General features: G+C 46.0%; 3 protein-coding genes across 9 annotated transcripts in view; 1 reads left to right on the forward strand and 2 right to left on the reverse strand.

The window, feature by feature from the left end:
- The window catches only part of ATXN7L3 (ataxin 7 like 3), a 30,591-nt gene extending 26,126 nt beyond the window's left edge, over positions 1–4,465 (forward strand). For all 4 annotated transcript variants that reach the window (XM_060281524.1, XM_060281525.1, XM_035136122.2 and 1 more), the window contains one exon: positions 1,111–4,465. In XM_060281524.1, the coding sequence (XP_060137507.1) occupies positions 1,111–1,262 (152 nt within the window). In that variant the 3' untranslated portion in view covers positions 1,263–4,465. The remainder of the gene's footprint in view (positions 1–1,110) is intronic.
- On the reverse strand, positions 3,038–10,817 carry TMUB2 (transmembrane and ubiquitin like domain containing 2). The gene is made up of 2 exons (XM_035136129.2): positions 10,270–10,817; positions 3,038–8,870 (listed from the first exon to the last, which is right to left on the reverse strand). Exons 1-2 carry the CDS (start codon positions 10,815–10,817, stop codon positions 8,516–8,518), a joined length of 903 nt encoding a protein of 300 aa, XP_034992020.2. The 3' UTR covers positions 3,038–8,515.
- ASB16 (ankyrin repeat and SOCS box containing 16) lies at positions 10,790–23,178 on the reverse strand. Of its 4 annotated transcripts, none has more exons than XM_035136126.2 (5): positions 22,745–23,178; positions 21,407–21,674; positions 19,359–19,851; positions 18,058–18,171; positions 16,040–16,434 (listed from the first exon to the last, which is right to left on the reverse strand). In XM_035136126.2, exons 1-5 carry the CDS (start codon positions 23,058–23,060, stop codon positions 16,249–16,251), a joined length of 1,377 nt encoding a protein of 458 aa, XP_034992017.1. In that variant the 5' UTR covers positions 23,061–23,178; the 3' UTR covers positions 16,040–16,248. The 4 variants fall into 4 exon arrangements, 3 of the variants coding, with proteins under 3 accessions (XP_034992019.1, XP_034992017.1, XP_034992018.1); XR_009558462.1 differs by having other exon boundaries at positions 16,369–16,434; positions 16,865–18,171; XM_035136128.1 differs by lacking the exons at positions 16,040–16,434; positions 18,058–18,171 and adding an exon at positions 10,790–10,922.
- Positions 23,179–25,144: the final 1,966 nt, after the last annotated feature.

Genomic DNA, 25,144 nt, shown 5'->3' on the forward strand with positions numbered 1-25,144 from the left:
GGTTAGTGGAGTTTGTAACCCAAGGTGTTTGTATCCCGAGGTACCACTGTAATGGTGTGAACTTCTTACTTTGCATAATATATTGTGCTTGTCATTGGGAAGGGGCAAGGATACTGAAACAATATCTGCAGCATTTTGCCTTATTCTGTCATCCATTCCCACCCACACCCAGATTGATTGATTGATTGATTGATTTAGGCCAGACATTGCATATGCTATGTGCTTTGTGAGACTAGGGTGAGAAATTGTATGGACCTCCATTTGTTTCCTGGACTACGACTCCATTGATTCCTGGACATTCTGAGCTATCGGAAGGTGGAGACTAATGGGTTTTTTTTTGGGGGGGGGGGTGTTCTCCAGCACTGATTTATGGCCACAAAGACTGGCTGCAAATCTTCAGGGATTGGAGGGAGTCTTCCAGGAACCTGGAGGGTCCATGGCATGGAGACTAACAATGGTGGGCAGGATGCCTTGAAAGATAGCTTTGTCCTTTGATAATGTATTGCAGTGCACTGGGCCCAGAAGACATTGCTTAGCACCCCCTGAGAGTGGAGAATTCCTTTCAGAATCCTCTGCCATGCCAAGAAACTCCTTGGCAGATAAAATCAATATGGGAAGGATCCCCCTGAGTATAGAAGACTAGAAACCCACTGTTCCAGGTGTTGGGCACAGCATGGCAGCAGTGAGAGGAAGACAATAAGAAGCAGTCATAAAATAGCTCGATCTTGGTGGAGCACGGAGGAAGCATTTAGGCAACTAAGAATTCTGAAAGACAGAGTTACATGCCAACTTGTCACATGGTGATAATACTGAGCAGCGATGCACATGTCACTTCTTGGACCCGATAGTTCTAAACTTATGCAGTTGATATGTTTGGCTGAGAGTCATTTAAGTGTCGAATGGTATTGTGACGATTCTCGCACACGTGCTTCCACGTCGTTGTTTTGCATGCATGAACAGGCTTTCGCGGGTGTGACAATGCAGAGCATGAAGTGGCTGATGCGTTCAGTCCAAGAGTGATTGATCAGAAAGCTACAAAGTGTTGCCAGCAGAGAATGCTATGAAACATACCAGAGGCTTAATGGGCACTTGCCTTCTTCTCCATCTCAGGTACAAACAACTCAGAGTCCCGGAAAACCAAAAAGAAGAAACCGCACATGAGCCTGGTAGGAGGTGCTCCAGGAATGAGCTCCAGCAAGAAGAAACTGAAGCCGAAGCAGCTTGCACCTCCCACCCCCAGCCTTTATGACGACATCAATTGAATAATGCTGGGATGAGGATAAAGAAAACAGGGAGGAGGGGAGGTGCCCCGGAACAGGACTGTCTCCTCTCAGGCACACCTTTTTATGAACTGTGAAGAGAGTTGGCTGCATGTCTCCCTTTTCCTCCCAAGCCTCCAGCACACATTGCACAGCCCTTTGTGTCCACTGGATGTGAGAACGAAAGGACCGGACTGCTTTTGGTGCAGTGGGCACCCACCTCTTCCGGGGAAAAGCGGGTGGTGGTGTTTAGAGGCGGGGCCTTGAAGATGAGTGACTCCGTTAGCCAGGGAGTCGCTGTTCTCCTTCCTCCCCCACCCCACCGTCCCGTTTCAACACGACTATTTATTGTGATGTTAGTGGATGTTCAATCATGACTATATATACGGTGGCATTGTATCGCTTAGCAACCCTGCAGACTGACTGGGCGGCGTGGTGTGTGTCGGCCTGCAGCCTTTTCGGCCTGGTTTGCAAGAGAATTAAAGGGTCTCTGGGGGGAAATGGAGAATGTCTGTTGTGCTTCAGTGCCTGCCCTTCCTTCTCGAGAGCCTCTGCTCCAAAACGGAGCCTCCTTTCCGTCGTGCGAAGGGGGCACCAGATCGTGAATCTGCCTGTGAGCTGCTGCGGCACCGCTCCGTTGTTCAAAAGGCTGTCTCCATGGCTGCTGGGTCCCTCTTGCCCTCCCAAGCAGGAATAATGCTCTCGCTGCAGAGAGCAGTCCTCAGACGTCTGCACAACCTGAGCAAACTGGGATGGAGGCGGAAGAGAGGTTTGGTCTTGTGTTGCTGCTGTCACTACTGCCAAACGGTGTCTGCTTCCCTGCCAAATGGCATTTTCAAGACTGTGTATGAAGCAACATGATGAATGGCTTTGATGGTGTGGGCAGTCTCTCCCAGCGATGCATGTCAGGAAGCTGGTGCAGCTCTTTGCTTCCTAACTCCTCCTATACTGGGCACAAATCTACATTTTGCCCAACTCTGGTGAGCCAATACCATAAGATTTGCAATGCTTTATACATGCTCCGTGTGCAGGTATGAATCTCCGTACAGCCCTAAAAACTGGCTGTAAATTAGAATAGTTGGTTGTTGCTTTTTTAATTTTTTTTAAAAATGGCTCTGCTGTTTAACATCCCCCAGATGTTAATGAAGGTCAAGCACAGGAGGGGTAAGCTAAGCACTGCCTTCCCTCCTGTGGCCCCTGTGTGTCGAATCTAAACAAAACCTTGCTGGAGTATTAGAGCCAATCTAAGTTTGCCTGGGTGGGGCAGCAGAAGAGATGGGAGGAAGGATGTGTACACTTAAGTGAGTACTTCCACCGCTCTCTTCCCATCTATATAAACCTCCCTTCCACCACAATCCAGGCCTGAATTCTATTCCTTCTGTAAGCAGGTGCAGTTTTTAAAACGCCAGAAATCATGGTGGTCCTAGATGGAAACCTGAAATTGCAAAGTTGATTCTGGAAGGTGGAGGGTTGCTGGTTTTCATTGTGTCTCTGTGCTTCTCTCTTCCAGAATTTTGACAAGATTTAGAAAAGGGCATGTGCTGTCCAATAAGCTTTGTGCAAGCCCACGCCCGCCACCCCCAGCTTCTAAACATACTTAAAGGGAATTTCTCGCGTATTCTTCTTCCCTTTCCTCTATTCCAGAGGATGCAATGTGTGTGTTGGGGGGGGGGGAGAGACTAAGATTTTCCTCCCATAAATCTGTTCTGTTGCAGCTACACACATGCCTGCTTCAGCACAGCTATGTCTGCTGGTGGTGGTGGTTTTTCAGGACTGAGCCTGTAGAACCTTTTCCTCCATTCTCATAGCAGCTGAAAAAGCCAGTTGGTTTGCAGACGAAAGTCTGCCTTTGCCACGGCTAAAATTCATGGGCTCAGTTCTGTAAGGAGAGGCTTCTCTGAGCAATCACTTCCTACAGTCCCGAAACAGAAAACTTTTCACTACATGTTCAGGTGTTTGTATGGAGGGTCTCCGAAGACCCTTATGTCTTCCTGCTTCCTCCTTAGTTTCTCACACTTTTCCTGCCTGTGAGGGCCCAGATTGTGTCACTGAACAGGAGTGTGCAACTGATGATGTTCAGCATGTCTGGAAGTAGAGGTAGCCTACCCAGCAAGCTAACACTATTACTGGTTTTCTCTCTCTTTCCCCACCCCCCTGCTTCTCTTCACTTTGCTTCCCTAGGCAAAAGGTACAAGGTATGCAGGGACTGTTCAGAGGATGAGGCAAGCTTTCGCCCCAAGAACTCCATGTTATTTAAAGTTAAATAGCATGACTTGGAGCTCTACCAGCTGAATTGTAGTTCTTTTGTCTTGAAGATGGACCCTGCACTACACTCTTATGAAACTAACCTTTTAAAAAAAAGGTCACCTGTTTTCTTCTATGGCAATCTGCACTCCCCCATCGTTAGAAACCAATGCTTCATGTTGTGCTTTAGCAAATGTTTTTGAAAACATGACTTGACGGCCTGTGCTATGCAGGCAATGATCAGACTTGCACCTGCTTCTGACTTAACTAGTTGAACCGAATCATATCTTTCCAGGGAGAAATAGTAAGGAAGAAGAAGAGGTAGACTTTTATTCAAACCAGGATCAGTTGCCTTCTCTATGTCTGACAACCAGTTGCTACCCCATTAAAATTATGTACCTGTAAAACTGAAGCGGCGCAAAAGTGGCCAGACTGAGGGAAAAGGAAGACCCCTGCTCAGCCTCCATGGTTGCAACTGAACCCTTTGGGATAGTGTTGCAGATAACCTGGGAAGTGTAGCATCTGGGGAATTTTGAACATTAATTGAGGGAGGGGTGGGGTGGGTGAAGACCTAGGTCTTTTTATATATGGCTCTGTATCTGCACTTGCACCCTTTAATTTTTTTTAAGGTAGGCCTGTTTCACTTGAAGAAGAAAAAACAAACCCGTGTATTCTATCATGAGTGGACTGTTGAGAGGTTTTTAATTTGTTGATGATGATGTACAAACTGCACCTATGTGATATCTTTGAACATGTGCAGAAATAATTGGAGTAAGTACTGTACTGTGGTCTATGAATTACTATTTTTTAAAACTTGTTTTGTGTATGTAATCTCAGCTTGTACAGGTAGGTAGCTAGATTTTTTTAAAAAACAAAACAACCCTGTCAAATCTGTATTTTTTTTTCTGCCCATCCATGGATTGCGGAATGCCTGTGTAAATAAACTGCAACTCTGCTTGGTATTTGAGCCTCAGGCTGTTCTTTGTTGCTTAGTCAATTACAGGTAGTCTTGTCCGACTCTTCGTGACCCATGGACCAGAGCACACCAGGCACTCCTGTCTTCCACTGCCTCCTGGAGTTTCATCAAATTCATGTTGGTTGCTTCTATAACACTGTCCAACCATCTCGTCCTCTCCTTGTGCCCTTAATCTTACCCAACATCAGAGTTTCCCCCCAGTCTTGTCTTCTCATGAGGTGACCAAATTATTTGAGCCTCAGCTTCAGGATCTGTCCTTCAGTGAGCACTCAGGGTTGATTTCCTTCAGAATGGATAGGTTTGATCTTTTTGCAGTCCATGGCTGTTCTTAGTTCTGTTAAATTGTTGCTTTCAATGCCTACTCAATCCTCATCTAGAGAGTACAGTGTTGAATCAGATGATCTGGTGAAACCAGAGCAGGCATCCCCAAAGTGCGGCCCTCCAGATGTTTTGGCCTACAACTCCCATGATCCCTAGCTAACAGGACCAGTGGTCAGGGATGATGGGGATTGTAGTCCAAAACATCTGGAGGGCCGAAGTTTTGGGATGCCTGAACCAGAGGGTACTTGGCTTTTTGCATTTACAAAAAAGTGCAATTTTGGACAGCACCTGAAAGACTTGAGTGTGAGTGTGTAGACATGGTCCTCTAAAATAATCTAATTGTCAAAAGGCAGGCATAAGCACGTTGTGAAATCTCAAGAAGCTACAGAGAAACAGCTTTGCAGGGTTGGGGAAGAGACCAGTGCTCTACAAAGCTCCTTCTCCTTCTCAAAAGCTAGAGTAAATTGCAGGAGCAAGCACATGTGCTATCCAACTCCCAGAAAGTTTACCTTTTCTTGAAACAAAATTTGGAGTCTACATAGAGCACGCAATCTTGCTGTAAGGCTAGTTCTGGTTGAGTATGTTGCAGGATTACACCCATCATCTCTTCGAGTGCTGGCCATGCTAGCTGGGACTGATAGGAATCAAGCAGGTAGAGAACCACAAGTTAGGCAACCCTGTTTTAGACTGTGTAGATCAGGGATGTCCAACAGGTCGATCACGATCTACCGGTCAATTGCGGGGCATCCCAAAAAAACAACACAACTTTGCTGAAGCCTCCCCCCAAAAAGCTCAACAACCGGGTAGATCACTGCCAGTTTTATATAGGAGTAGATTGCAGTCTGCGAGTTGGACATGCCTGGTGTAAATCATGTAGCAAGGTAAAGGGATCCCTGACCATTAGGTCCAGTTGTGACCGACTCTGGGGTTGCGGCGCTCATCTCGCGTTATTGGCCGAGGGAGCCGGCGTACAGCTTCCAGGTCATGTGGCCAGCATGACAAAGCCGCTTCTGGCGAACCAGCGCAGCACAGGGAAACACCGTTTACCTTCCCACTGTATTTATCTACTTGCACTTTGACATGCTTTTGAACTGCTAGGTTGGCAGGAGCTGGGACCGAGTAACGGGAGCTCACCCCGTCACGGGGATTCGAACCACCAACCTTCTGATTGGCAAGCCCTAGGCTCTGTGGTTTAACCCACAGCGCCACCTGCTTCCCCATGATGTAGCTAAGGTGTTCCCAATTTGGTGGTGTGAAAAGCCTATATATGATGTTCCCACTGCGTGCGCGGATGTAACACCCTCCGTAACCGCTGAACCAAAATGCAACAAATTAGGACAAAGCATAGCTTGCCCATCAGGGAGGGATCTGGCATAAATTTTTTTCCAGTAAAGCACAGCTTTCATACCTAAAATAATGATTAAACACAAAAAAGTGGTGCACAAATTAGACATCACCAGCAGAAACTCTGAAGACTCCAGCAGCATCCAATAGAAAGGCAGATCACGCACTGTCACCAGCAAAAGCTCTGAAGTGCAGCGCCAAATAATGATGTCACCAACCGAGCAACTGAAACCACCAAGGCAGCCATTACCAGACAACCCACGGAGTCAGGAATGGAGATACAGGGCGGAGGCCTCGGCTCGCATTTAAATACTAGCCCAAGCCAAGGCCGACATACTAGGCCTCGCCTCTACTTTAAAGCCTACAAACTAGGTCTCGCCTCTACAGCCTACAGACGGGATATCTCATGGGTCACTACAGGATGGGAGTAATCACAGGGATAAGACACAACCATGGGGGGGGGATGAAAAAACATAGTCCAGGGGGAAACGGACACATCCTCCCCCTTTCCTGGGAAACAAGGACCCTGAGTCAGGCACAGCAACGCGTCATGGTTCGTCACAGGGTGGGGGCAGCCACAGGGATAACCCACAGCAACGCGTGGAAGGGTCAACTAGTAAAGTATATAAAATTTGGGTATGGAAACTTCCCAGCTCCAGCAAAAGTCCTTTTTAGCAAGTATATAACTGGACATACACACACATCCACTCACTCATCTGTTAATAAGCTATGTAGCACACCAAAGACGGGGCGGGGCAGGGGGAAGAATTCAATCTCTCCAAATTTCACAAAAAGCTTCCCTGCCTAGTCATTTAGAGGCAATGCTTAATTGTCACAGGTACCCAGAGGTAGTTATTCAGACGCCTGTTTTTATTTTCCTTCATCTTAAAGCAGATTTGAACTAACTCCACAGAAGAAAACACGACGACATAAAATCTGCATGGATTTTTATAGTACATTTCACACAGTGGATGTCAAGCGCAGGTTTAACTTAAAAGAATGATTTCTGACAACTTTTAATAAATGCCTTGATTTTAAAAGCTGGATCAGTGGTACAAATACTAGAGATTGATTTTGAGGAGTGGGAAATTACTTGGCACTGATAATTACCATCAGAACTATTTGAAGTTGGTTATTAAGTTCCAACTTAGGTTAGCAACCATGAGGCCTGAAATTTAATAACTCCCTCCACTTAAGAGACAAGTTGTGGGATTTAAAATACTTTAGCAAGCTCAAAGGGAAGTCGCCTACAACCTTGCAGAGAGGGGTCTGGTGATTACATTTACCAGTCCTGGTCTTTTATGTCTTCAATGTAAAATTGTCACCTCTGACGCAGAAGACAATAAGGGAAATTCAGCTTGTCTGTCTTCTATTTGAAGCCCTCTCAACCAATGACCGTGAATTCCAAGGAGATACGTGTGGTTTCAATACTTGTAAGTCAACCTGGTTAACCCCCAAGCGCTGCCAATGTTCTTCCTATAGACAGTTAAGAGGCAAACCATGCAAGCATCTTGGTTACTAATGGCATTCGGGGTCATAATCCTTGCAGAGTGTGCACATGCAAATGGCCCTCTCTGGAGAGGGCTCTTCTTTTCTACAGCACAGGGGTAGTGTGAGCATCTCAATGGAGTCCGTACAGTAAGAAGTGGGCAAGTGTTTTCAGAACATAGTTCAAGGTGCATGTATCTTGGCAAGGTGGGAGGGGAGAAGGCAAGTGTCTCACTAGTTCACAGTGCGTCACTGTGTAACTACCATGTAATTAGTGGCGGTGAAATGGAGAGAAGCATGAGCTCAAAGATCATTCCATTCATGCTTTCCAAAGCAGTAGCAGCAGCAAACTAAACAGGCAAATGCTTAGGTGGAGAGCCCGTTTCCTCTATTGCGGGGCTCAGAAGTCTTAAGAGCATAAGGGACAGGAACTGTACTTCAGTACAAATGGGTTCTCTACGATAAAATCATCACCAAGTTCCAAGTCCTAGCTGTGGAGGAGAACGTGGCAGCCAAATCTCTCTTTGAGGCCTAGAAGCCGGACGACAGCAAGGCAATGCTTCTGACAGCTGAAAGGATTCTATCCCGAGAGTAGGGCGAGATCAGAGCAAATGCCTGTGGCCTTGCTCTTTTCTATACTTGTCTCATTCCCCTCTTCTAGCATCACTCTTCAAAGATGCCCAAATGCTGTAGCGATAGAAAATGTAGACATTAAGTACAATTTTTCAACTCAAAGGGTTTGTGGGGCTCTAACCTCCATCAGCGGAGAATTCTGGATAAGAGCTTTGTCTGTCCCTCACAGGGTATGAATGAGTGGAAGTATGAAACAAGAGAGCACTCAAGATTTGGCAGCTAAGGCCACTCCCTCCTTCCCCATGGCTGCTCATCGTCCATACATCCCGAAAACAAGGAAACTAAAAAAGACAGTCGCCCCAACCAAGGAAATGGTGGCCGGGGCTGTGAATAACTGCCGGTAGTTGATACGGAAATACCAGATGACTGCCAGCATCACCACAAAAATGGGAATCATCAGGTTGCCCATGCTCAAAGTGATACCGCCAGCTTCCGATGGTGCAACCACTGGGTCAGGCATGGCGGAGGTAGCAGTCTGAGAAAGATGACAGTGGATTACGCAATTGTCCAGGATGTTGAGAGAGCGAAGAGTCCGTGCCTGGTCCTGGAGAAGCTGGCCCTGGTAAATAAACTTCATCTGATTCTCCCGGCCTGGGAAGTACTTGCTTTGGAGAAAAAAACAAGGAAATGAACATCTAGGTCAGAGAGAGAGTGAGAGAGAGGAATACTGATGGACTGCTTTTAAATGGGTGTTCCGGCGGGGACTGAGGAGAGTTGTAGTACAAAATACTTGCAGGGCATGATGTTGCGGGGTAAAGCCGCTTTAAAATAAGCAACACACCTCACTACCCTATAAATGTGTTCACAAGTAGCAGTTCTCATAGGGGATGTGGAAGTTGGTGGGGTGCATGAAATGGGGGGGGATCTCTGCATGTTGGATCCTAGGAGCCTGGCAGCACTTCCTGGAACGCCCATGGCTCACATCACCCCAGGGGTATTCCAAGAAGTACTGCTGAGCTGGTAGTTGGTGTACAGAAGTCTTGCACTGGTGTGAGTGCGCTTGGAGGTCTCTTAAAGTTTTAAGAGGAATAAACCTTCATCCCAACCACTTTGTAGGCTAATAAACTACATGCAACTCTTGCTACTGACCCACCCACCCACCTGCAAAGCTTTCTTTGAAGCTTTCCCACTCTTTGAAAACATTTTTTTGTTCATCTCCCACCCCCACCCTCAAATGTGTAGTGCTGTTTTTTAAAGGTCAGGTGAATGATTCAGTTCAGCAGACTGCTGTGCAACATGCTTCATGCCACTCAAAGTGAATAGGGTTCATCTGCTAGCGCTGCTCACAGCTGCATATAATGCAATGGTTCCTTATAATCAGTACTGTATGCCAGAACCACCTTTGGACAGAACTTCTTTCTGTGCAAAACTAAAACGTATTTCACAATGCTGAAGGAAGTATACAAAAAATGTCAGTCATAAGTATACCAGAGAACATTTACCTGCATGATCCTCTTTCTCATTGTACTGTGTCATCCAGACTACAGTAGAATCATAGAACTGTAGAGATGGAAGGGACTCTAAGGGTCATCTAGTCCAACCCCCTGCAGTGCAGGAATCTGAACTAAAGCATTCATGACAGATGTCCATATGATCTCTGTTTAAAAACCTCCCATGAAGGATAATCCACAACCTCCCGAGGGAGTCCGTTCCACTGTCAGGCAGCTCTTACGTCAGAAAGCTATTCCTGATGTATAGTTGGAATCTTCTTTCTTGTAACTTGTGCTAAAGGGTTTTTTATGCACATTCTAATGATCAGCGACTAAAGATTTTGAGATGTTGCATTCTGTTTATCAAACCTTTTCTTATAAATGGTTTGAACACATGTATAGATGATGTACTTGTGCAAGTATTTCTTTTGGCTTTCAGTTGATTAATATTGTTAACAACATATGAGACAAACCATTTTACTTACTTGCTTTAACTGCAAAAAAAAAAAAACCCAATATGTGGATGCTACATTTTGGACTTGTGCATATTTTATTCATATTCAACACCACTCACCTCTTGAGGATGCCAATGGTGTCTTCTGGCTTCACAATGGCCACCTCCTCTGTGTCATTGAGGAATTTGAGGCGCACCTTGATAAATCCTGGGTTTGGTTCACTCTCCTCCATGACAGGCACAGCTTGTGGAACTCTCTGGTTCTCTTGCGAATCATCAGCAATAGAAAAGGTCCTTTGGGACAGGCCCTGAATGTCCAACAGACGGTCTAAGGTAGCATCTGAACTACTGCTGCTGTCTCCTTGCTCAACTGCAGGACCTGCATCAGAAGCAGGACCCTCTTCTGCCTTCTCTTCAGCCCCTTCTGCAGCACCTTGGGGCTCCGACTGTTCTGACACCGAGTTCCCCACGTAGCGTTCGATGGGGCTCAAGTGGATTACTGCTGAATCTCCAGTAGCCACAACCGTTCCCAGAAGATGGCTGCCACCATCCGCCACATATGTGGAAAGCCAGGCCAGGACCAGGGCCATGATAAGGACCATGACGCCAGCCACAACAGTGACTTCATCCCCCACACCTTCAATGATGGTCACTTCAAGGGGCTCCATCTCTTAGCTTTAGAGAAAGGGGGAGCAACAAGGATAGCAGTTCTGGTCTTGACAGCAGAGGGAAATTCAGATGGCATCTGATTAGGATTTCAGTCCCATGTCTCACTGCAGTTTTTAATTAAGGAGAAAGAGAGAGAGAGAGGTTTTTACCCCTGGTTTTACCTGCTGTTTTCAGTTTTCCTCTTTCTCTGAATGTTATATAAAATAGGCATAAAAGTCATAGAGGCACAATTCATAGTTCTCAACCTAGTCCTGTGAGATTTAGCCCCTAACTCAGTCATGACCTCAAGGAGCCTTGGGCAAGTTGCTATCTCAGCCTCAGTTCTCCAGTAGTAAAATGGGAATGAAAGGGTGTTGCAAGGATAAACAAGACAATGTACAAAATGCTTTGCAATCTGTATAAAGATGGATTGGTGATATATACGCAGTGAGAAAGAGGATCTAGAAAACAGAGTGGTTAAGATTGCATGCTTATGCACACTACCTTTCCAACAAATCATCAGATTTCTGAAGACCTATGTTTCTTTGTATTCCAACAATTATTTCTTTAATTTACCAACTTGGTGCATGTTATCAGGAGTAAAATATCAAGCAGCCAAACTTTATATGACTTAAGGACATACTTATAGGGACTAGGTTTATTTGTTTCTTGCTTACCAAGTGGGATTTAGATCTAATATTTGTAATATGAGCCAAAGCTTGTAGGCTGAAGCCTTGGTTATCCCACTAGATTGTAACCTAAGACCTTCACATCCTCTTGCCTGCTAGCCTCCCTGTTCAATATTAAAAAATAAAACTGCCTCCAGGTTAAGAGAAGTTTCCATTTGCAGAACCAGTTTGTGACTCAAAACTATGTCTTCTTGGAAGCACCTGGGGTACATAGTTCACAGAAGTACATTACATTGCTCTGTGCTGGTTGTACTGGTTACAGGTAGGTGGCCGTGTTGGTTTGACATAGTTGAAACAAAATAAAAAAATTCCTTCCAGTAGCACCTTAGAAACCAACTAAGTTTGTCATTGGTATGAACTTTCATGTGCATGCACAATTCTTCAGATATCTGAAGAAGTATGCATGCACACGAAAGCTCATACCAATGACAAACTTAGTTGGTCTCTAAGGTGCTACTGAAAGGATTTTTTTTATTTGGTTGTACTGGTTTTCAATAGATTTTCAGTCCAATTCAAGGCAGTACTTCTGATCTATGTCTTATAATGTCAATAAGGTGAAGAAAGCCAATTACTTAGGGGAAAGAGACTGCTATGACTGAGTATGCTTTCCTCAGTCTCAGCTTTGTTACTGACCTTATACCATGTTTCTCCAAAAATAAGACACTGTCTTATATTTATTTTTCCTCAAAAAAACACACTATGGCTTATTTTCAGGGGATGTCTTATTTTTTTCCTCCTCCTCCTCCGGCCGCAGCTGGCATTGCTGCTGCGCCTATCACTATGTCTTATTTTTGGGGTATGACTTATATTCCTTAAATGCTTAAAAATCCTGCTACGGCTTATTTTATGGCTACGTCTTCTTTTCGGACAAACAGGGTACTGTAATAGCAACTAGGGTTGCCAGACTCAATATAGGACAGGACTTCTGTGCCTTTAATTGCTCTGCTCTCTTTTGAGTCTGGAAACCTTAAAGAGAAACCAGCAGACCCTTTGCTTGAAATTAAGCAAAGGGTCTGCTGGTTTCTCTTTAAGGTTTCCAGACTCAAAAGAGAGCAGGACAATTAAAGGCACAGACATCGTGTCCTCTATTGAGTCTGGCAACCCTACCTTTCTCTGATGTCACAACCCTAATAACAACCCAATATACAGAAACTAAGCAAGTGAAGCAATTCCCACTACTTCTCTCCATGTCAGAAAAATATCTTTAATTTCTTCTTGTCCAGCTGATGTTAAAAGGGGCGGGGGACAGGGAGTGGCAGAGATATACTCCCCTATATCTCATTAGGATTTTTAAGATTGACCCAGACCACCCCCTTATCCAATGATGGAAAAAATACATGTGACTGGCAAGAATTAGCCTCCTGCCATTGACTTTTATGGCCTGCTGGGGATGTAGCCGCTGTAAACAAAAAAACTGGGGCACATTAAGTTTCCATGGATAAGGGAGGGAGCAAGGAACCAACAACTTGGCATGATATAAGCACTTAATGACGTAAGCACTCCATGTAGTCCTCCTATTTGCATGATGTAGCACAGGTGATTTCTATCTCCTCCTTGACCCCAAAGGAAGTGTATGGTAGCTGAGAGCTTTTATGTTTTGCCCAAGTGCCTCAACCTGCCTTTTGCTGGGTTCCTGCTTCTCCCGTCTATGAAGCCTTCAAGGAGCCTATCCTCAACTTCTGTCGTTTAGCCTTGCTCTGATGTTCCCCATCACCTTTGATCCGGTCCCAGTTTCAGCAAGATCCGTCTCCCGGGTATTAACTTCTATGGGCATTGCCCCTGCCCGATGCCTCCCCACAAAGGTTCCATTCTGTTCTCCCTCTTAGGCTTCGCCATGAGCTTTGCTTCCCAAGTTAAAAACAAAACAAACAGCCCACTAGGCGGGAGGAGGGGGAGAGAGTTGCTTGGGGGAAGGGACATGGAGCCTCGCCAGTGCAAAGGGAAGCAGCTTCAAGGCCACGCGAGGTGACAGAAAGGAGGCAGGGCGAGGAGAAAGCGGCCCAAAAAGCAGCGTGCAAACGAAAAGAAAAGGTGCCGGGGCAGAGGAAACGCTGCCCGAAAGAGGGGCGGAAAGTTCCGACATTTTTGCGGGCAGGAAAGCGACGGCAAGGGCGGAGAGGCGCCGAGGAAAAGGGCAGTAGCAGAGCGGGGAGCAGGCAGCGCTCGCACCCGGGAGGCGCCGAGAGACTTCCCGGGGGGAGAAGCGGAAGGGCCCGCTTCAAAGGTGTCCCGGCCCCGGAGCTTCAAGCGGGGGGCCCGGGAACCTGTCACTCACCTGCCCGAGAGCCCTTTCTTCCCCAGAGGAAACGGTTACGTCACTAACGCCCGCTACCTACGTCATTTCGAAGCGCGCGAGGTTGCCAGGATGGAAGGCTGCGGTTGCCATAGCAACCGTTGTGGAAGGAAATGGGTGACGTGTATATTACGCGTCCAAGGCGTATTGCGTTACATTTATCATTTTATATACTGTACTATCTACCGTAGCTGTGAAATGTGTTTTTCGCCAAAAGCGTGAGAGGGGATGCCTTTCGTTTGCCAGTAAACAGACCAAACAGCACCGTATAAATTGATATATATGTGCACGTCCGAGTATTTTTATCCTGCCCACCCCCACACCTTTCCACCCAAGGGGGGAAATCGGAAAAAAACGGAGGTTTTAACTGCAATGTTAAGAGATCGCACTGCAAGGCTGTTTCAGGTCACTCTTTCCTGGGCGCAGTCCACCCGCTTCCCTGCCCAGCCTCCACGCATAAGAGGATAATAAAGGAGCTTCATTAGTAGGGGGAGGTTTCCGAAATGTTATCAGAACATTTTAAAATTTGTTTTCCCGTCAACACAAAAGCAGCTGTTCTTCTAGCACACCCTGGTCCCATTCCACATAAAAGCTCACAAATCGTGAAAGAAAAGTTTCTGTATTAACAAGTGGTCTAGAGAGTATCATGGTGGCTTTATCTTGTTTCAATATAAAAATCCTATTAATCATATGCATGCCTCGGATCCATCTTTTTGTGGTGCTGCAGCGTGGCAAAGTGTTGGATCGACGTTTTTTATAGTCCAGTCTGTAGGCGTGGCTTCCAGATGTGATTTGACACTGGATTTGTTTATTTTTAAAAAAGTGAAGGATCCATGAGAATCTGTGTAGATGCGCATTTTACCCTGTTCCCTGAAACATCTCTGGTTGCCTTGATGGAGACAGAGATAGAGAGACAAGGGGAGTTCAGCTCTGTTTGCTCTCCTAAAACTTTTGACAGTCTTTGATATTATCAGTCCTACTATCCTAGTGGTTCCCAATTGGGGATCCATGGACCTCAAGGGGTGCATGTAATGCCCCCCCCCCGTTGGTGGCACCATTTGCATAACAAAAACCACCATAGTTGGTTGTAGGGGGTCCATGGCTTGGCTTTTGAAAAACAGGGGGTCTGCAATACTTAGCTAATTGGGAACCACCGTCCTGGAATGAATATTAGGGCACAGTGGCGGGGGGCATGCACACTAGACCATGTTGCAACAGTTCCCTTTCTCATGTTGATGGCCACTTCTATTGTTGATGGCAACAATCCTCCAGGAGTTATGCTATGGTGTTCCACATGGCTCCATTTTGCGCCTCTCACTGCTTAACATCTGCATTAAGCCACTGAGCGAATCCAGAGCAAGGTATCCTCCATCTGCTGCAGAAGCAATATATTTCCTTTTCATTGTATTCAATAAAAGACTTTGCCCAAGGAAGGGCACATGCGTCTCACTGCTGCGTGCCTTCTGGTGAGCTTTTCCAGCAGGGTGTTATGTGGCACCGTCTTTTGAAATGGGCTCTCCTCTTTTTATTCTGTTTTTGATTGCATTGTCATTCAGTATTTTTTTCTTGTTTAAAAGTTTGCTGTGATAGTTAGCTGCCTTTAATACATTTTAATACAAAATAGTTGATTAAAAGAGGCAGGTTATATAAATAGATAGGCAGGTCAATAACGATGATGATGTCTATGACATGGTGCTGCGGGCAGGAGCTGGAACATTGCAGCAAGAGATTTTGTTACACTGCTAGATTCAAAGGGACATCTTTGACTAACATTTTGATAAGAGAAAACAGATAAAAGCAGACACAAGCTAAATAAAGGAAACAATCAGTTTAATACTAATCAGGTTCAGATTACAGCATATATCATGGGGTAGGTACAGTCAAAGATTATATGGTGAAGGGGCCTAACAGTACATTGTGGGGCAATTGTCAGCCATTTTCAAACCTAAACATAAATATAAATGTGTTAAAATATAATTAAAATAAATTAGATTTAAAGTGTCAGGTGCCCAAGTGCTCATGCAGGCCCCGGGTTCTTTGGTGATCCTTGACCACTTCAAGATGAGAGAGCAGGTGGCTGCTGAATATAGCATTTAAGGTTGCCAGACTCAATAGAGGACAGGACTTCTGTGCCTTTAATTGCCCTGCTCTCTTTTGAGTTTGGAAACCTTAAAGAGAAACCAGCAGACCCTTTGTTTAATTTCCAAGCAAAGGGTCTGCTGGTTTCTCTTTAAGGTTTCCAGACTCAAAAGAGAGCAGGGCAATTAAAGGCACAGAAGTCCTGTCCTCTATTGAGTCTGGCAACCCTAATAGCATTCCCATACAATTTTACATTTCACCACAGCCTTATTAATAGTGCTTAGCGAGCAGCCTCTTACATTTGGAGAAATGGCCACTTGGAAAAATAAGTATGTCATTCTGAATTTTTGACTTCTATCTTCTTGAGGCCAGATATGTGTACATTCCTCATCACTGGAGATAGCCCTCCAGTGGGAGATGCAGGTAGTCTTGCAGAGAAGATGGCAGTTTCAACTGAGCAATGCCCTGATGGCATTGCGGCCCCAGCTGCTTCCGCACAGCACAACGGGCCAGATGTTGCAGAGGGCGGGGCTGATTCACCAGGCAGATGGCTGAATCGTAGAACACCTGATGCTCCTGTCAAAATGCCAAGAGAAGTAAAATGAGGCATTGAACGAACACACCACCAGGCTGGTCCATGGAGGCGAATTGGGTACTGCCCCACCAACTGCAGTCTGCCCTCAGGCACTTCCCACCAGCCTGCCTTCTTGCTTCTTGTGTTGGCCTCTCCGCCTTCTGAGTCTTAAGACACATCAGCCTCCACTGACCACCACAAACATAATTCTCTCATTCTTCTCCCCGAGCCTTGGCTGAGGCCGATAGGAACTGCAATATCTTGAGGGCCACATGCTCCCTGTCCCTGTAGTAGCAGAAGCAACCAGGCAGGCATGCCATACAAAATCATATTATCCTATGGGGCATATGGGGTGAGCTCCTGTTGCTCTGTCCCAGCTCTTGCCTACTTAGCAGTTCGAAAGCATGCCAGTGCAAGTAGATAAATAGGTACCGCTCTGGCGGGAAGGTAAACAGCATTTCTGTGTGCTCTGGCTTCCGTCACGGTGTTCCATTGTGCCAGAAGCGGTTTATTCATGCTGGCCACATGACCCAGAAAGCTGTCTGTGGACAAACACTGGCTCCCTTGGCCTGAAAGCGAGATGAGCGCCACAACCCCATAGTCGCCTTTCATTGGACTTAACCGTCCAGGGGTCCTTTACCTTTTGACCTTTACCTTAGTATAATTATAGAAAATAAAATAAAACGGACTACTACAAATCTTTCCAAACTCTGGAGATATTATAATTATGCTTAGTATTTACGGAGCACTTTGCACTCCACACATTTCGCATAATTAGCACTAGAAATTCTGTAATAGGGGAATAATGCTAGCCCAGAAACACACCTATCAATTCATCAGCAGGACAGGCAAGCGGTACCACTCAAACCTCCCAGAGAGCCTTACTCTTCCCTCTTCCCTTTTGCAAGGTATTTTTTAAATAAACATTCACAGAGAACCACCACACTAGGGAGGTGTGTTCCAGCCTAACATACTAGTTCAAGGAGACATGTTTAGGTAGGTATGTTCTCCACCCCATGTTCTCCACCATCATGAGAGCCCTCATGGACACAAGCTGACCACCACAGTGAGAACTAACCCAACAATGGCGTTCCATGAACTTTCAGATGGCATAATAGATTGTACCCAATGTTCAGACAACTGAAATGAATGGGCATGACTAATTTAGGGCCATTAATCTTAGAGGGCTTGTTGAGTAGAATTTAGTTGGATATGGTTGAGGGGGTGGCTAACCAGATTAGTTGAGTAGTCCCTTTGCTTAGAGACAACAGGAATTTTAAGGGTAGATCAGGGATAAATATGTAAGTAGTCAAAGAAACGTCAGGTGGCAGAAAGTACTGAGTTAGAAGGGGGGAAACGAGGCCTGGATTTTACAAATGGTAGATGAGCTTGCATTTGCGCTCCGCTATACAAAAATGTAGTCTCCACACATAGAAAACTAGCTGTCAGGGAAGCAGAGCTGTAGCCTCACCTTCTTCCCAAGATGCACTGTTCCCGAGATTCATTGTTTGATGCACCATCTCCCATTTTGCAGGACAAAACAGCAAGCCTTGTGATTGCAGAAGTGCGTGTACAGTATATGTGTTTGTTTTTGTGTTGCATTACATTGGATTGGAGGAATTTACCTGCCACACTTCAAGAGGCACAGAATCCACCCAAGAATCACAGGGTGGGATCCGGTCATAGGAATTTAGAACAACCTCCATAGCCTGAGGTGACAAGGCACAAAATTTTAGCATCTGAAGGCAAAATTACCAAGCAGAGAGAGAGAGGGAGAGAGAGGGAGAGAGAGAATGCATGTGTGAACATACTGGAAAGAAAAGAAGAGGTAGATTCAGTTATTTATTTAGAAATATATATATATATAAGCTGCTTAATGGAAAAACTTGCTTTAAGCAAGGTGCATGAAATAATATAATTATCAATCCCACACAGATAAAATCAGAGTAATCTCCTATGCTACCTCCCTTGGAATTCTTCAGCCAGAACTCCTGTATTATCACAGTGCAAAGAAAGAAATTTCATTCAGTAGTAAAAAAAGAAAAGAAAAAGAAAACAGAAAGATTCCAGTTAGGACTTCTGAGTATTTCCAGGGAATTTTCATTGGCAAAGGAAGGCTCTTATAAACTTGAAAGGATGAAATTCAAAAAGCCAAGCCGGTGTATATATCAGAGACCAAGATTTCAAGGGCTCAGTAAAATAATTAAGCACAGTATATGTAATCCTGAGTATCTTGTAATACACATTTTTTAAAAAATATATATTTAGAATACATATGGGTATGGGAAACTGTTTAGGAACATGCTGGCAAAACCTGGGGGAAATCTCGGAAAAAGACAAGTGGGAGTTGCAGAGCATGACTTCCAATAACCAGGAGGTGGGACATCAGGCTCCTGCACAACCTTTGGTTCTACTCCTACTCCCAGGGACCCCTTCTTCCATCTCCAGGCCCCACCAAGCCTTGATTCTCTCATATCATTCCTTTCCTTCTATTTATGCAGGCTATGACTTACAGAGCTGTAGTCCAGAACAGCTGGAGGGCACCAGGTTGGCCAAGGCTGCCACAGACAAATGTTCTCCTCCCCACCGCCTTGGGACCAACCCAAACCATGTTGCTGCCTAACCAAGGACCAAATGACTCCCACCCACCTTGCTTTCCACATATGGAATGGTAGGTTAAATTTACTAGCGCGCTGACAATAGGAGAGAGAGTGTCCTCCATCATGCAAGAGGACAACAAGGTAGCTCAAGGGGTGCAGGGCAGACCACACCCTACAAACAACTCTGCCCTCCAGCACCTCTTTGCTACCCCAAAGCTGCCTAATGGTATAGCCAGCCCTCCCCTCTCCTCCTATTGGGTTTTATCTACAAAAAGGTTCCCCAATACCAAGGTCAGCCAGCAGCTTATAGAGGTGGCAAGCCTTACCTTGGGATCGATAGAAGCGGCACCATGGTTGAGCAAGGTGGCTATGAGCCTCTCAGGTTGCCCCTCCAGGTAATCTTCCACCGCTTGCAGGGCACAATCCACAGGTGTGTAGCCGGCGCAGTTTCTAACGTTGACCTGAGCCCCGTGCTGCAGCAGAAGCTCTACAATGCGGATGTGGCAGTTGCTGCAGGCGTTGTGCAGGGGCGTATGGTTCTTCCGGCCAGCTATCCTGACGTCGGCCCCACCTTCCAGCAGCCGCTTCACCACCCGGTAGTAGCGGCCAGCCTCCTCAGGCCTGTCCGCACTGGCGCAGGCCGCATTGAGGGCTGTCTCTCCCTCTCGGTTCCTGTGGGCAACCTTTGCTCCATAGCAGAGGTAGAGCTTCGCGTGGTCGTCCAGGCCGTGCTTTGCAGCCACGTGCAATGGGGAAGCACGGTGGTCTCTTGTATTCTGGTTGACCAGAGCTCCGTACTCCAAGAGCAGCTGGGCACATCTGGAAAGCACAAGGAGTGGCCGTGGGGGAATTTGTAAACCATCACACGATCCAACCCGTGGGTGGGTGCAGGAAGCTTGCACAATATTTATTTGGGGAAGCAGCAGTGAACACATTCCTCTGCCACTCTGTTTTTTTTTGTTTTCAAAGAATCAGGAACCATACAGGACATGACCCTGCAACTGATAGTGGACCCTTTTGGCCTAAGTGTGTCCATAACAATGGCTTCTCCCCCCCCCCATTAGATTATGCTTGCAAACGATGTGGCCTACTTAGCATGAGCCATTTAGCTGTCCGCAAGGTGCTTTTAGAAGCAAAAGTCAAGTTGTCCACTTGCAACAGACCTTGTGGTTGGAAATTTCCTGGTAGTGTTAATAATGTCTGGGAGAGTGACAGGACTCTCCCGAAGGACTCTGGGAATTGAGCTCCAAGAAGACTGAATGTAAGGTATTCTGTTGAAACACATGATCACGCATCCTTCACGTGTAACAGTGTACCGGGACTGTATAAATATGTGTTGTGCACTCTTCAAAGTTGTGCAGAGTTGGGTATTGTCAGGGGAACTCCCTACAGGGAGCCTCCCCCCCCCCGTCATCCTGACCAGCACTTCGCCCAGCAACAGCACAAGCAGCGAGTCAGGAGGATGGAATGAGGAATGGAGCGGTTTGGAGAGAGGGCTCAGTAAGGTGTCGGAGCCCTGGCACTGCTCTGTTCGAGGGTCAGCGGATGAGGGACTCAGCGAGACGTCGGAGCCCAGGCGCCGCCCCAGCCAGCAAGAGGCGAAGGGGTGGCGTTTTGGGGTTCCCAGGCTTTTATGCTGGCTGAAGAGCAGCCGGCAGCCATTGCTGGGTTCTGAATCGGACTAGGCGGTCATGTTTTCTGTTATCTCTGCACTGTAAATAGTATGCACAATAAAACTCTTAAAGACAGTGCGGACTGGAGCGTCTTTACTCGAGAGTAGCTGCAACAACCCCCTGACAGGTATTAACCTAATCTGTGCCTTCTGCCATGGCTTTTCACCCTGATGTGTTCATTGGCTACGTTGACCTCGGCTCAACTGGACACATGTCCATAACAGAAGAATCCAGCTTTCTCCGGAAGCGTAGCTAGAGAAAGGTTCCAGTGATTGGGGTTCCACTGCCCTGCATAGATGCTCTCCACCCCCATGACTAGGCTAGCAGGACCAGAAAACAGTAGGGAACAGGGTAAACAAAGGCAATTATGCAAAACAAGATTAAACTCGGTTGATTTGTACAGGATTCGGTGGTTCTTGCTTCAGAATCTGAATTGCCCAAGGGTTGCAATCTTTAACACCATGCTTTGCATAATTTACTGAGGCAGTACAATCTACATTTAATTTAGCATGGGAGAAAAGCACTTTTGCAATTGAATTAAGGAGCCCCCTGCCAAGTCCACCAGAAAGGCTAATTGTTAGTCTAATACAGGCTAATCATTAGTCCTATTTGGATAATTACTTTACTGCTATTCTGCTGTCGCCTTATTGCTGCAAAGATTCAATCCACAAACACACCCCTTCCCAATTTCCCAGACATACGGCAAAGACTCCTGAGTGGTGCAGAGATGCAGAGGGGCCAGTCCGTCCTCCGAAAGAATATTGGGGTTTGCGCTGTAGCTCAGGAGCAGGCGAGTGCACTCTGCGCGGTGGTTGGCACAGCTTTCATGAATGGCGGCTTTCCCACCAACGACAGCATCAACCTCAGCCCCTTGCAAGAGCAGGTGCTTCACACAATCCTGGTAGCCTCTGGCTGCTGTGATGCACAATGGAGAAGTGTGCTTCTTCTGGGGGGTTAGCACCCACAGCCCTGCAGAAGAAAATTATTGGGCAGGAGGATCAGAAACTGAAGAGCGGCAAGTTAATACCGCCATACTGGAGCTCTCTGCCATCCAGTTAAATCGATTTGCAATAGGTTCAGGGCAAGCAAACAAACACATTCTTCCCACAACGCATGATTAGGCTGCCACAAAATCTGATGATAGAACTATCAGCCATGATGGCCAATGAGCAAAACAAATGCCTTAATAAATATTTAGAAGCACAGAATTCCACAATTCTCTGGTGATGGGAACAAACAGCACAGTACGACTTTCTCCATCGTTCTCCTCTGGGGAGCTTTCCCAAAGCAATAGCCTCATGGTTGACCAGCTCTTGAATTTAAGCACTAGCCTGGGTAACCCTTGCTAGTGACCAGAAATTCCATGCAAGCGAGCGAACATGAAATACCGTAATACTGCTGTTTGCCCTGAAACTACTTAAAAACTGGGCAATGTGTTGCAGGTTGTGGATTAACGTGGGCCTCAAGTCTGAAGAAGTTGGAGGCTATTGCTCTTAAAAGTGTTGCAACTTGTTGATGGCAGAGAGAAAATTGCAAACTTTTTCTGCCTAAGTTACTACTGGTTCCATGTCGAAATACCTATGTTGCAATAAAAGCAATGGGACAGAAGGCTCTGTTTACAAAGAATACCATTTTTCATAAGGGGATTCCAAACTAACCACTTTTACTGAAGTGGCCACATTTTTGTGAGTACAACGAAATTTCTGGCTATTCACTTTTCCTGTTGTTGTTGGGTTTTTTTTTAATTACTGGGTATTTAAAGGGCAGTGGAACTGTTTTCAGGACAGTGAGTGCATATTCGTTTTATACGCCTCTATCATGTTCTTTTTCTAAATTGTCTTCCCGTGCCCTTCTAAGCTAACAAGAAATCCTAAAAACAGACCCTGTAATGCTGAATCTTTTCCCAGTGCTCCAACTTGTCGTCCTGCCATAACCCAAGCCTTGAAAAGTCTCCCACCCCCACAGAACTGAGTCAAAATTGAAAAGGCCAGTGACCAATCCAAGTGACCTTCTTTCCACTATGGACAACCCCTTCTTACCCATTTCAGCAGACCACACCAGCTCCTCACTGAGGGTCTCCACAATCAAGTTGGCAGTAGTTTCGTCCTTAAAAATGCTCCGGACTCTTGGCAAGTCTCCTGTGTACAGGGCATTGTGAACAGCAGGATCCCGGCAATACTGTGGGCGTCGGGCAAGTTTGGGGAGTGCAGAGAGGCCCCCCAAACTAGGCTGGTACCTCCGACTCACAGACTGGCGAGACGCAGCCCTCCGCCGGTCTTCCCATTCCAGCATTTCTCGCTGCAGACGCAAGGAGCGAAGGGTGGAAGAAGTGAACGTGAAAGTTTCCTTCGACATTCTTTCACGCCAGAGAAGGCAGCCGAAGTTTCTCCACACAAGCCTAATTCATCCACCCCCGACCTGTAAGCTGCTTAGGAAAGGAGCACCTGCTCCGAGCTGCAATTTTTAAAAGGTATGGTTAGGACACGGTATCACCAATGGGCACATCTGTTTATTGGACGAACACCCAAGCTTTGCTGTGCCTATAAATAGAAAGGAATAGTCATCATGGCAGCAAAAATACTCTCAGTCTCTCTGCAGTGTCAATTTTCCTTTCTGGATCACCACGCAATTAACTTGTTTGTGGATCCATAGAAGAAAGCTGAGAAGAGTACAGTGATAAAGGAACAAAATGAGGATGGCAATCACCAAGTTATTATGTTTAAGCCTTCCTCCCTAGCCCCCCCCCCAAGTTATCTTGTAAGCAAAGTCTGCTGTCTGAAAAATAAATATTAATATGGGGGGGGGAGAGATTCAGAGCACACACTGGAAAGGGGAAATTCTACCCTCACAGATTGCACTGTATGTCTGTCTCTTAGAACACAAACATGCAGGTTTTTAATGCTGTATCTACACATGCAGAAGAACGCTGCAAAACTGTAAGGGAGGAGAATGCATCAAACAATTTCAGAACGCAGGACGAAATAACGTTTTTGAATGTTCTTTTCAGAGAGCAAACAATTCCCAAAGTGGTTTAATGATCCATTCATCTTCCCAGGGAACCCTTGCAATTGTAGCTCTCCAAAAGGAATTTGGGTCTCTTAACAACTCTTAGCACCCTTAACAAGCTACAGTTCCCAGCAGTCTTTGGAGGAAGGCACAGCTGTTTAAGGGATGCGGGTGGCGCTGTGGTCTAAACCACTGAGCCTAGGGCTTGCCGAGCGGAAGGTCGGCAGTTTGAATCACGACTGGGTGAGCTCCCGTTGCTCGGTCCCAGCTCCTGCCAACCTAGCAGTTTGAAAGCATGCCAAAAAGTGCAAGGAAACAAATAGGTACTGCTCCGGCAGGAAGGTAAATGACATTTCTGTGCGCTGCTCTAGTTTCGCCAGAAGCGGCTTAGTCATGCTGGCCACATGACCCGGGAAAACTGTCTGCGGACAAACGTCGGCTCCCTCAGCCAGTAAAGCGAGATGAGCACCACAACCCGAGTCGTTCGCGACTGTATTTAACTATCAGGGGTCCTTTACCTTTTTACAGCTGTTTAAAAGTGGTATGATAGTGCTTTAAGTGTGTAGTGTAGATGCTGCCAGACATAATGAGTCAGCTATCCCAGGATTTGTTTTACAAATTGCCACCTGCCTTCTGCTTATACCATGGGAAAGTAATGTTGCCACTTCACTGAATTTCACTGCCCATCCATTACAGCTCATTCCTTGTTGCTTCCTTTAGCTGTGCAATCCAGCTTTTATTGTTTAAAACTCCCACCTCTAACCATTGGTTATGCTAGTTGACGCTGGTTTGTATCTGGAGGGCCACAAGCTCACTATCCTGATTTTAAGTGTCTGTCTGCTTGCCAATTCAGAGGCAAATTGATAATTTGGTGCCCCCAAATAGATCTGTTATGGATCTTCTCGATTTTGCGCCCCTTTTGGCTCAGCACCGTGTGTGGGAATTGCCCCCACCACCCTAAATTCAGCCCTGGCCTATTTGGAACCTCTACCACCAACCTATGAAGATTCTCATGTGTATAACGGGGGCAACTGAGCATATGGCACTTGAACGCTGGAACTCACCCCATAACACTGGTCTAATGATTTGCAAACCTTATCCCAATTTGAGTTGGCTGGGTACCAACATGTGCACAAAGAGGACAATGTCCTGTCCCCAGACTTGCCAAGAGTCGGAGATGGATGCCACCTGCTTTCTTTCTGGCATTTGCTAAAGATGTTCCTGTTTACCAAAGCCTTCCATGTAGCAGTTAGAAACCACTTTGCTGTATTCTTTTACGTTTATTATTCATGGCACCATTTTTTATCTTTTGTACACATATTCACAATCATTAGCAATATCTTAAGTGTTTTAAATAAAAATAAATAGGGTGGCATTCAGTCAGCTTTTCTTGAAGCTTGTGCACAAACAGTAGCCAGTGTACATTTTTTTCC

This window comes from Zootoca vivipara, chromosome 13 (genome assembly GCF_963506605.1).
Source record: "Zootoca vivipara chromosome 13, rZooViv1.1, whole genome shotgun sequence".
Lineage (NCBI taxonomy): Eukaryota > Metazoa > Chordata > Lepidosauria > Squamata > Lacertidae > Zootoca > Zootoca vivipara.